This window comes from Hyla sarda, chromosome 7 (genome assembly GCF_029499605.1).
Source record: "Hyla sarda isolate aHylSar1 chromosome 7, aHylSar1.hap1, whole genome shotgun sequence".
Taxonomy (NCBI): Eukaryota; Metazoa; Chordata; class Amphibia; order Anura; family Hylidae; genus Hyla; species Hyla sarda.
Window position 1 is genome coordinate 17871967 of NC_079195.1, and position 12228 is coordinate 17884194.

The 12228-nt window shown below is 44.1% G+C and overlaps 1 protein-coding gene and 1 long non-coding RNA gene across 2 annotated transcripts in view; one reads left to right on the plus strand and one right to left on the minus strand.

Annotated features, from left to right (window-relative positions):
• The window catches only part of LOC130282505 (uncharacterized), a 341939-nt gene that overhangs the window by 72675 nt on the left and 257036 nt on the right, over positions 1-12228 (plus strand). The window contains exon 2 of the long non-coding RNA XR_008846426.1: positions 9266-9445. This is a non-coding gene — a long non-coding RNA (uncharacterized LOC130282505). The remainder of the gene's footprint in view (positions 1-9265; positions 9446-12228) is intronic.
• RBM20 (RNA binding motif protein 20) overlaps positions 1-12228 on the minus strand; it is a 334442-nt gene that overhangs the window by 52591 nt on the left and 269623 nt on the right. Inside the window, exons 6-7 of the mRNA XM_056530784.1 lie at positions 7379-7522; positions 1482-1613 (exon numbers count right to left, since the gene is read on the minus strand). Of these exons, the coding sequence (XP_056386759.1) occupies positions 1482-1613; positions 7379-7522 (276 nt within the window). The remainder of the gene's footprint in view (positions 1-1481; positions 1614-7378; positions 7523-12228) is intronic.

The following is a 12228-nucleotide window of genomic DNA, read 5'->3' on the forward strand; positions in this document are numbered from 1 at the left end:
GGAAAAAAAATCATTGTGCGACAAAATGTAAGAAAAAATGCCATTTTGTAACTTTTGGGGGCTTCCGCTTCCATTTTTCGTTACAAATGACACCTTATCTTTATTCTGTAGGTCCATACGGTTAAAATGATACCCTACTTGTATAGGTTTGATTTTGTATTACTACTGAAAAGGGTTAATAGCCCGCGGCACCGCGATCAGTGCCGCACGCTATTAGAGGCGAGTCCCGGCTTCACTATGACGCCGGGCCCGCCGCGATATGATGCGGGGTTACCGTGTAACCCCGCGTTATATCACGGGAGCGGGACTAGGGGCGTAAGTTTACGCCCTTGGTCCTTAACAGGTTAAGGGGTTAAATTAGTAGCAAAGTTAAAGGGGTACTCCGGTGGAATTTATTTATTTTTTCAAATCAACTGGTGCCAGAAAGTTAAACAGATTTGTAAATGACGTCTATTAAAAAATTTTTACCCTTCCAGTACTTTTTAGCAGCTGTATGCTACAGAGGAAATTATTTTCTTTTTTAATTTCTTTTTTGTCTTGTTCACAGTGCTCTCTGCTGACACCTGATGCCCGTATCAGGAACTGTCCAGAGCAGGAGAAAATCCCCTTTTCAAACCTATGCTGCTCTGGACAGTTCCTGACACGGACAGATGTGTCAGCAGAGAGCACTGTGGAAAAGTTAAAAAATAAATTTAAAAAGAAAATTATTTCCTCTTTAGCATACAGCTGCTAAAAAATACTGAAAGGGTAAATATTTTTTAATAGAAGTAATTTACAAATCTGTTTAACTTTCTGGCACCAGTTGATTTAAAAAAAAAAAAGTTTTCCACCCGAGTACCCCTTTAAAGGGATTTCTAAAATGTCATCCATACACTGTGGGAAAACTCATGCACCAGAAATTGACTTGCGGTGTGGATGTTAAACGCATAGCATGTCAATTGTTATGTCAGATTTGCTGCAGATATTTTAGGGATCTGCAGCACAGATATTAAATAGACCCAGATTTATCTTCCTCACACCAAAACTGTGTAGTTTTGCCCATAGTGACCAATCACAGCTCAGTTTTCATTTTACCAGCTCTTGTTAAGGTATGGAAGCTGAGCTGTGATTGGTTGTCATGGGCAAAGGCAGACAGGTTTGGTTTTTGCCAGATTGATAAACCTGGGCCAATGTCATATTGATTCCCAAATCCACAGCAGCTTATCCGCACCAATATCAGCACAGTTTGTTGCATATTTGCCTCTGGTGAAAGGCCTTAATTCACACTTCTTCTTTACAATGTTTTTGCCTCTTTATTGAAATTTTTGAATCAAGAAATTGTAAAGAAGTAGTAAACTGTAGTTTATTGATTACTGATGCATCCTAGTCAGGAACCTACTACCTGTACCTTCAGATCAAACATCAGAGTGTTCTGTGTGTTTCTAAAACTAATGTATTGATAAATATAACAAGATCACAAAATACCAGCAATGCTCCCTTACCTTTAGCTGTAGCTCTTTATATCTTTTTGACATGCGGATCAATAATTTTTCATCATTCACAATTGCTGGTTTTTCTTTGTAGTATTGTACCATTGCCTCAGCTGCCTCAGTATATGCCATTTCTACAAATGCCTGTATATATAACCAGAAAAAGTGGAAAATGTGTGTTTATAATGTCCAATCATTAGGCAAATATGTGTGTGTATATATATATATATATATATATATATATATATATATATATACACACACGCACACAGTGAAATAAGTATTGAACACGTTTCCATTTTTCTTCTCACTTAAAGGAGTTGTCTGGTGAAAAATAACCTATGCCCTATCCAAGCACTGGAACCCCCCCCCCCCCCCCCCCGCGATCTCCTGCACGGGGCCCCGGCAGTCGGCTGGAAGGGGGCGTGCTGACCCCCACACTGAGCGCAGGCCGACACGCCCCTCCATGTACCCCATAGAGATACATGGAGGGCGTGTGCCGGCCACGGCTTCCTGCGGAGGTCGGACATCAGCTTCCCATAAACTGCGTGTAGGAGATCTCTGGGGGTCCCACCCCACCGCGATCTGTAACTTATCCCCTATCCTGGATAAAGGATAAGTTATTTTTCACTGGACTACTCTTTTAATATATTTCCAAATGTGCTATTGACATGAAATTGTGAATAGATGTTGGTAATAAACCAAGTAACCCATACATACAAAAAATCTGAAATAAATAAGCTCAGAGATTAAGTTATGTGTAATAATGTGAAGTGTTGGATATTCTTACTGATGTTAATTTAATGCTTTGCACAAAATCCTTTGTTGGTAATGAAAGTTTTAAGATGCCTCCTGTATGGAGAAACTAGTCACATGCATTGCTCTGGGGGGATTTTGGCCCATTCTTCCACACAGTCTTCAAATCCTAAAGGTTCTGTGGGCCTCTTCTATGAATTATGATCTTCAGCTCTTTCCATAGATTTTCAATGGGTTTTAATTAATGTGATTGGCCAAGCCATTCTAGCGGCTTTATTTATTTTTTCTTTGAAACCATTTGTGATTGTCACGATGCCGGCTGGCAGGAGGTGGATCCTCTGTGCCAGAGAGGGATGGCGAGGGCCGTGCTAGTGGACCGGTTCTAAGACACTACTGGTTTTCACCAGAGCCCGCCGCAAAGCGGGATGGTCTTGCTGCGGCGGTAGTGACCAGGTCGTATCCACTAGCAACGGCTCACCTCTCTGGCTGCTGAAGATAGGCGAGGTACAAGGGAGTAGGCAGAAGCAAAGTCGGACGTAGCAGAAGGTCGGGGGCAGGCGGCAAGGTTCGTAGTCAGGGGAGATAGCAGTAGTTCTGGTACACAGGGTTTAAACACACAAACGCTTTCACTAGGCACAAGGGCAACAAGATCCGGCAAGGAAGTGCAAGGGAGGAGGCTAGATATAGTCAGGGACCAGGTGGGAGCTAATTAAGCTAATTGGGCCAGGCACCAATCATTGGTGCACTGGCCCTTTAAGTCTCAGGGAGTTGGCGCGCGCGCGCCCTAGAGAGCGGAGCCGCGCGCGCCAGCACATGACAGCAGGGGACGGGAACGGGTAAGTGACCTGGGATGCGATTCGCGAGCGGGCGCGTCCCGCTGTGCGAATCGCATCCCCAACGGCCATGAAAGAGCAGCGCTCCCGGTCAGCGGGACCGACCGGGGAGCTGCAGGGAGAAAGACGCCGTGAGCGCTCCGGGGAGGAGCGGGGACCCGGAGCGCTAGGCGTAACAGTACCCCCCCCCTTAGGTCTCCCCTTCTCTTTATCGGGTAACTGCCTCCCCTGGGATGAGGACACCGGGAAAGGATGGAGGGATTCCTCAACGGCAGGCAGAACCGCAGGAGTAGGAATGGGGAGAGAGGGCAGAGGGCGAGACCTGGCACGGGGCAGTGTGACACCAGGACGAGGGCCATGAGGGGACACAGGAGCTTGCCTGATGGAACTGGGAGGGGGGGAGGGGCATTTCCTGTGGCAGGCAGAGTCCTTAATGACCTTAGGGGGACCAGATACAGGAGGAACCACAGGGTCACGGCAGGGAGTACTGGGAACCGGTTGAAGGCAGTCCTTGGAACAAGAGGGACCCCAACTCTTGATCTCCCCAGTGGACCAATCCAGGGTTGGGGAATGGTGTTGAAGCCAGGGTAGTCCAAGGAGAACTTCAGAAGAGCAATTAGGAAGGACAAAAAATATAATCTCCTCGTGATGAGGTCCGATGCACATTAGGAGGGGCTCCGTGCGGTAACGCACGGTGCAATCCAACCTGGCTCCGTTGACCGCGGAAATGTGGAGTGGCTTGACAAGACGGGTCACCGGAATGCGGAATTTATTCACAAAGGACTCCCGAATAAAATTCCCAGAAGCTCCAGAGTCCAGGCAGGCCACGGCTGAGAGGGGAGAGCTGGCTGAAGTGGAAATCCGAACAGGTACCGTGAGACGTGGAGAAGCCGACTTGGCATCAAGAGACGCCACACCCACGTGAGCTGGGTGCGAGCGTGCGTTTCCCAGACGTGGAGGACGGATTGGGCAATCCACCAAAAAATGTTCAGTACTGGCACAGTACAGACAGAGATTCTCTTCCTTACGGCGATTCCTCTCCTCCAGGGTCAGGCGAGACCGATCCACTTGCATGGCCTCCTCGGCGAGAGGCCTAGGCGCAGATTGCAGTGGAGACTGTGGGAGAGGTGTCCAGAGATCTAAGTCTTTTTCCTGGCGGAGCTCTTGATGCCTCTCAGAAAAACGCATGTCAATGCGAGTGGCTAGATGAATGAGTTCATGCAGGTTAGCAGGAGTCTCTCGTGCGGCCAGCACATCTTTAATGTTGCTGGATAGGCCTTTTTTAAAGGTCGCGCAGAGAGCCTCATTATTCCAGGATAGTTCAGAAGCAAGAGTACGGAATTGTATGGCGTACTCGCCAACGGAAGAATTACCCTGGACCAGGTTCAGCAGGGCAGTCTCAGCAGAAGAGGCTCGGGCAGGTTCCTCAAAGACACTTCGAATTTCCGAGAAGAAGGAGTGTACAGAGGCAGTGACGGGGTCATCGCGGTCCCAGAGCGGTGTGGCCCATGACAGAGCTTTTCCAGACAGAAGGCTGACTACGAAAGCCACCTTAGACCTTTCAGTAGGAAACTGGTCCGACATCATCTCCATGTGCAGGGAACATTGCGAAAGAAAGCCACGGCAAAACTTAGAGTCCCCATTAAATTTGTCCGGCAAGGACAGGCGGAGGCTAGGAGTGGCCACTCGCTGCGGAAGGGGTGCTGGAGCTGGCGGAGGAGATGGTTGTTGCTGCAGTTGCGACTGAAGTTGGTGCACAATGGTGGACATTTCCGACAGCTGGTGGGTTAGATGGGCGATCTGTCGGGATTGCTGGGCGACCACCGTGGTGAGATCAGAGATGGAATGCTGGGGAACCTCAGCGGGATCCATGGCCGGATCTACTGTCACGATGCCGGCTGGCAGGAGGTGGATCCTCTGTGCCAGAGAGGGATGGCGAGGGCCGTGCTAGTGGACCGGTTCTAAGACACTACTGGTTTTCACCAGAGCCCGCCGCAAAGCGGGATGGTCTTGCTGCGGCGGTAGTGACCAGGTCGTATCCACTAGCAACGGCTCACCTCTCTGGCTGCTGAAGATAGGCGAGGTACAAGGGAGTAGGCAGAAGCAAAGTCGGACGTAGCAGAAGGTCGGGGGCAGGCGGCAAGGTTCGTAGTCAGGGGAGATAGCAGTAGTTCTGGTACACAGGGTTTAAACACACAAACGCTTTCACTAGGCACAAGGGCAACAAGATCCGGCAAGGAAGTGCAAGGGAGGAGGCTAGATATAGTCAGGGACCAGGTGGGAGCTAATTAAGCTAATTGGGCCAGGCACCAATCATTGGTGCACTGGCCCTTTAAGTCTCAGGGAGCTGGCGCGCGCGCGCCCTAGAGAGCGGAGCCGCGCGCCAGCACATGACAGCAGGGGACGGGAACGGGTAAGTGACCTGGGATGCGATTCGCGAGCGGGCGCGTCCCGCTGTGCGAATCGCATCCCCAACGGCCATGAAAGAGCAGCGCTCCCGGTCAGCGGGACCGACCGGGGAGCTGCAGGGAGAAAGACGCCGTGAGCGCTCCGGGGAGGAGCGGGGACCCAGAGCGCTAGGCGTAACAGTGATTTTCTTCTGCTGTGCGTTTGTGATCATTGTCTTGCTGAAATGTCCACCTTTGTTTCATCTTCATCATCCTGGTAAATGGCAAAAATATCCTGGTAAATTTGGCCATTCATCCTTCCTTTCATTATATGAAGTTTGCCACTACCATTTGCCGAAAAGCCGCCCCACACTATGATGTTCCCATCTCCAAACTTCACTGTTGTTCTGGTGTTTTTAAGTTGATGTACAGCACCATTTCTCCTCCATCTATGTTTTTTATTATGGCATCCACACAGTTCCATTCTGCTCTCATCTGACCGCAATATATTCTCTCAGTATTTCACTGGCTTTTCCAAATGTTGTGCAACAAAAGTTATACAAGCTTTAACATGCTTTTTATTTAGCAATAGAGTCTTGTGTGGTGAGCGTGCATACAGGCCATGATGATGGAGTGCATCACTTACTGTTTTCTTTAAAACAACGGTACCTGCTAATTCCAGGTCTTTTTGAAGCTCTCCACTAGTGTTTTTTGTCTCTTGGACAAATCTGATTATTCTTTTCTTCTATGTTAGAAATATTGTGAGGAGCCTCTGGTCGGGCAAATTTATGGTGAAATTATTGTCTTTCCGCTTCCGTTTTATGGCTCTAACAGAGCTCATTGGAATATTTATAAGCTTAGAAATGCACCATTTTTATGTTTTACAACAATTAGGTTGTGAAGGTCTTGACACAGCTCTTTGCTTTTACCCATCATGAGATATGTCTTGTGTGACACCTTGACAATGAGACCTTTTTGTAGGCCATCAGTTGGGACTAAACCAGCTGATATTAATTTGTACTGATAAGGGGCTGGATTGCTTTTTAAATACTGATGGATTTCAACTGTTGTCTTAGCTTTCAATGCCTTTTTGCACCTCTCTTTCTTTATGTGTTCACTAGTTTTTCCCTGTGTCATTTAACATTGTTACACATAACAAATGTGTATGGATTACTTGGGTTGTTGTTACCAACATCAGATGAAAAGTTAATGTCTACAGCACATGTCGATAGGAAATATATTTAGTGAGAAAAATTGTGCAAAGTTTAATACTTATTTCACCCAATATATATATATATATATATATATATATATATATATATATACATATATTAGAGTGGGAAGTAGTTACAATGCTGCACATGTAAATATTAATGCAGCAGCACATTGTATACTGATGTATTTCCTTGCATACTGTTTTATTTCCATAGCAACAAAACAATATTTTTGGAACATGACTAGGATCCCAATCTGTGTTGCAGCTCCCTGCACAATGGGGGGGACAGAAGCAATACTGTACACAAAGGGATTGTTAGGGGTCCTGGCAGTCATACACCCACAAGTCAGAAAATAATAAAAAAAAATGTAATAACTCCTGATTGTAGGTAGCGCCTGGGTCCACTACCTAATCACCCATGAGGACATGCGACAGCTGATAGAATTACATCACTTCTTGCTAGGCTCCTACACAACTGTTTGCCATATGCGCCAGGAAATTTTGTGTATACAATAAATGTATCTATACCCCCCTATTTGCAAACAAAGAACAGTATACAGTCATAAAAAAAAACTACACAGCTTGGTAGACTTCTTTTAATGTGCCTATATTCATGAAAATAGTCCTAGATTTAACAAAATAAAAATGTAACTAAATAAAAATTTGCCATAATCAAAATAATAATGTGTATGTATAGAACTTTTAGTTTAAAATTACCTGATTTGTTGATTTCATCAAAATGTAGTTGGTGACTTTCCCAAATGGTAGACCAAGGTTAACAACATCGGTCTCATTGCAGTTTCCCTCAGGTAGATTGCAGATATGGACCACCCGGCCAACTGAAGATTTCCTCTGTGCAAACTAAGAAAAAACCAAAGCAACATTACTATCAGATTATTACTTATTATCATTTATTGGGATTGTCTGTTTACTATAGCTTACCTAGACTACATATTTCTATCATGCTTTCTACCAACACTGCTTATAAAGATTCTGCATATCATAAAAAGCTAGTTGTGTCACAACCTGCGTACTACACGTTACAGTATAACCTAGGTAAACAAAGCTCAAAGGAAATCTGCAGTAAATTAAACGTATCCCCTATCCACAGGATAGGGAATAAGTGTCTGATCGTGGGGGGTCCGAATGCTGGGACCCGCCCTGTGATCTCCTGATTGGGCCCCGGCTCTGCCAACATTTACGGCCATGACTGTGTGTGTTTGTGTGTGTATATATATATATATATATATATATATATATATATACATATAAAAGAAAAAACTTCGCACACCACTTCTCACGGTGAAGTAGATTTAGATTTTATTAGCAATCCAATAGTTAAACAGTATGACGTTTCGGTCCTACCTGGACCTTCATCAGATCCGGATTGCTGTGGAGGTCAGAGTAAAGAGCCGGCGTATAGCCGTGTGTGGAGGTAGTCTGAAGTGCAACCTATGGTCGCTGGAGGCATCAGGCTGATGCCTCCAGCGACCATAGGTTGCACTTCAGACTACCTCCACACACGGCTATACGCCGGCTCTTTACTCTGACCTCCACAGCAATCCGGATCTGATGAAGGTCCAGGTAGGACGGAAACGTCATACTGTTTAACTATTGGATTGCTAATAAAATCTAAATCTACTTCACCGTGAGAAGTGGTGTGCGAAGTTTTTTCTTTTATATGTACGTAAGGATTGGGATTCCTAACTCCAGCACCCACGACATTTTTGAGAGTGACGTATTTCTGCATTATATATATATACAGTGGTCCCTCAAGTTACAATATTAATCGGTTCCAGGACGACCATTGTATGTTGAAACCATTGTATGTTGAGACCATAACTGTATGGAAACCTGGTAATTGGTTCTGAAGCCCCAAAATGTCATCCAAAAAATAGGAAAAGATGAGGATTAAAGAAAAATAAGTAGATAACTAATACAGATAAAGCAAATCCTTACATATAACAGTAAGAAAGAGCTGCTGGGAGCTGTAATCACTGTCTATGTCAGTGTTTCCCAAGCAGGGTGCCTCCAGCTGTTGCAAAACTACAACTTCCAGCATGCCCGGACAGCCGTTGGCTGTCCGGGCATGCTGGGAGTTGTAGTTTTGCAACAACTGGAGGCACCCTGCTTGGGAAACAATGGTTTATGTAGAGGACAGGAGCTTCTTCAGGGTCCTATACAGTACACACAGTGTCCCAAATGGAGTCACCCTTACTTGGTGTCCAAAGGAACAGCTAACCCTGGCACAGGTAAGGAGTAGTACAGAACTTGTAGTTCCTCCCTGTACTGTAGGGGGCGCTTCCAGACAGCCAGTCAGTGCAGGCACTTCAGTAATAGAGGTGATTTACCTGTAAAATGTCCATTCTGATTGGTCCAGTTCTTCCAGTTGTGACACATTTCACAGATCTGGACTGTCTGGACATTGTATGTTGAGTCTGGTTTCAAGATACGATGGTCCAGAAAAAAACATTGTATGTTGAAACTATTGTATGTTGAGGCCATTGTAAGTTGAGGGATCACTTTATATATATACACTAAATTACAAATGTTCCTCTTAAATGTTCTGTTTAACATCATTATCTTTATCTTTGTTTTATTAAGGGTTAGCAGCCACCAAGAGACATAATGCTGGATGGCTGACAAGATTATGCTTAGTTCTCCAGTTACAATTTTCCTAGAGGGGATGGAGAGCTTAGCACTTGCAGAATGACGGGAGAGACCAGAGACAAAACATACACTTGTCTCTAGAGAAGGGATTTACAAGATCTTTTTCAGCATTAGGTTTGTTCAAGATGTGTCGCAAACTATATTATACAAGGAGTAAACTATTTAATTGCTTGTATTTATTATTATCATGACTGTGTGTTAGCCATCCATTTTATGTTTAGTATTTGATTAATTTTTCCCTATTTTTTCTTTGTATTTTTTACTCGGACTGAAAGTGCCCATGCAGTTTCAGTCGTTGTCAGATATGAATATTCATTAATCCGACAGCTATCGGTCTCATTTTCCACATGCACATGTATATTTGGCTCATCTCAGCCAAAAATTTGGGTAATCTCAATGGAAAGAGGAGGAGTAGGCCACAGCCAGACTCCTCTGGCATTAGTTTATTTCTCTGAGGACATAAGGTTGGTCATGTTAAATTTCAACTTCATCTGCCGGGGAGGAGTAGGGAGGCCCAATACACATTAGACAGATGGCTGGATCCACCAAGGTTGGCAGGATCTGCTGACTTTTGACTAATGTATATGTGGTCATTTAAAGTTGGGTAGTATATAGTTAGAAAGTCACTCAGACACTTACTTTCAATACAAAGTATTGTATTAATGTGACAACCAGTTAGCTTCCAGCTTTAATTTAGCATGCCTCTTTTTGTAAATGAAAGTTGAAAATCTGATGTCAATTCTTAATGATTTTTCCCCCCCATTACAGTCAATGAGACTGCATAAAAACAGTGTAAAGAAATTGCATCAAAACCGCATAGTTGTTTTTTTTTCTAAATATACATCACAAATCCATGAGTTTCGATGTGGAATTTATGGCCGCCACGCCCCCTCCCATAGACTTGCATTGTGGGGGCATGATGTCACGAGGGGGTGGAGCTGTGACGTCATGATACTCTATCCCCTGTATCGTGAGTCATCAGACACGGAGCGATCTTCGCTCCGTGAGGTTGATGACAAGTGGGTGCTGAAGGAGAGATTGCAGAAGTCTTCAGCGGTAGGACCCCCACGATCAGACATCTTATCCCCTATCCTTTGGATAGGGGATACCATTTCTAGGGGCTGAGTACCCCTTTAAGCCTTGTGATCAAAGTGTTGCAGTAAAGAAAATTTGAGTAGATATACATAAGACTCTGACCCTCATGTCTTCCCTACTGCAGGCAGGAAAATGAAACCCTTAATTTAACACCAACAGGCATAGAATTATTTATGTTTTACAAAACAAGGACTAGCTCTGGTCCATTATGCGTTAGTTGCTTTAGTCTGGAAAAATAATATCCTTTTTTTTTTTATTTTTTAAGCTCTTTGTTTAAAATCAAATTCTGTGTTTCTCTGAACCTGGACAAAGAACATTTGCGGGAATGGTTGCTCTTCAGTTATTGAATCAAAATTAGTTGTGCAATCTTCCATGGGTTAAATACATTAAAACGTATTGCTGCAATGTATCATTGCAGGTAAAATATATTAGCTGGAAGTCCAGATTGTTTAGCTCACAGAGGATTGTCTAGACTGGATACAAATGTAGAAATTTCTCACCTAAGAAATTTATAGGTCCGTGTGGGTTATTAACCCCCTAAGGACGAAGGTATACCTATACACCCTGGTCCCACTCCCGCAGTTTAAAATGCGCTCACGAGCTAAGCGCGCTTCATCCCTGGTGGGTCCCAACTGCTACCAGCAGTCAGGACCCACGGTTAATGCCAAACATTGCATCGGGATGATGCCCGGCATTAACCCTTTTGAAGCCACGATCAAAGTTTATTGCGGCATCCAACTGCGGGATCTCTCAGTGCTGGTGAGTTCACATCTACGGCAAAATCGCGGGTCCCGATCAGGACGGCGGGAGGGCCCTCACCCACCTCCTTGCTGTCCAATCGGTGGGCTTATGCTGCAGCCAGGCTCTGCAGGCTAGAGCAGCATAGCACCAATAACACTGATCAATGCTGAGCCAAAGCCCATTTCCCATTATTTTAATAAAATAATTTCATCAAAAATAAACATATGTGGTATCACCATGTGCATAAATGTCCGAACTGTTAAAACATAAGGCTAGTCTAACCGCATGGTTAAAAAAAAAAAAAACTAAGTCCAAAATTGTGCATTTTTGGTCACTTCGTACAGCATAAAAAAATAAATTAAAAGCAACCAAAAAGTACCATCAAAACAAAGATGGTACTGATACAAACTACAGACCACAGTGCAAAAAAATAGCCCTCATATAGCCCTTTATACTGAAAAATGTAAAAGTTATATGGGTCATAAGATGACAATTATAAGCATACAAATTTTGGTGCATGTAATTCTAAAGTAGTAATAAATTAAATAAAACCTACATGAATTGGATATCCTTGTAATCGTATGGACCTAAAGAATATAGATAAGGCGTCATTTTTGCTGAAAAGTGCACTGCGTATAAACGGAAGCCCCCAAAAATGACAAATTGGCCTTTTTTTTTCAATTTCACATTACAAATAATTTCTTTATGTTTTGTCGTAGATTTTGTGGTGAAATGAGTGATGTCATTAAAAAGAACAATTAGTGACACACTAAACAAGCCCTCATATGGGTCTGTAGGTGCAAAAGCGTTATGATTTTTCAAAGGGGAGAAGTAAAAAAACTAAACAAAAATTGGCCTGGTCCTTAAGGTCAAAATGTGCTTGCTCCTTAAGGGGTTAAAGGGATATGACCATCTGGGACATCTTTATCATATCCACAGGATATGCCATAAATGTATGATAGATCCAGGTCCCACCTTTGGAACCCTCTCCAGTCTCAGGATTAAGGGCTGTCTGTCATACTTGCAGTGACTGGAGGTGTTAAGGAAACCAAAAGCCAAAA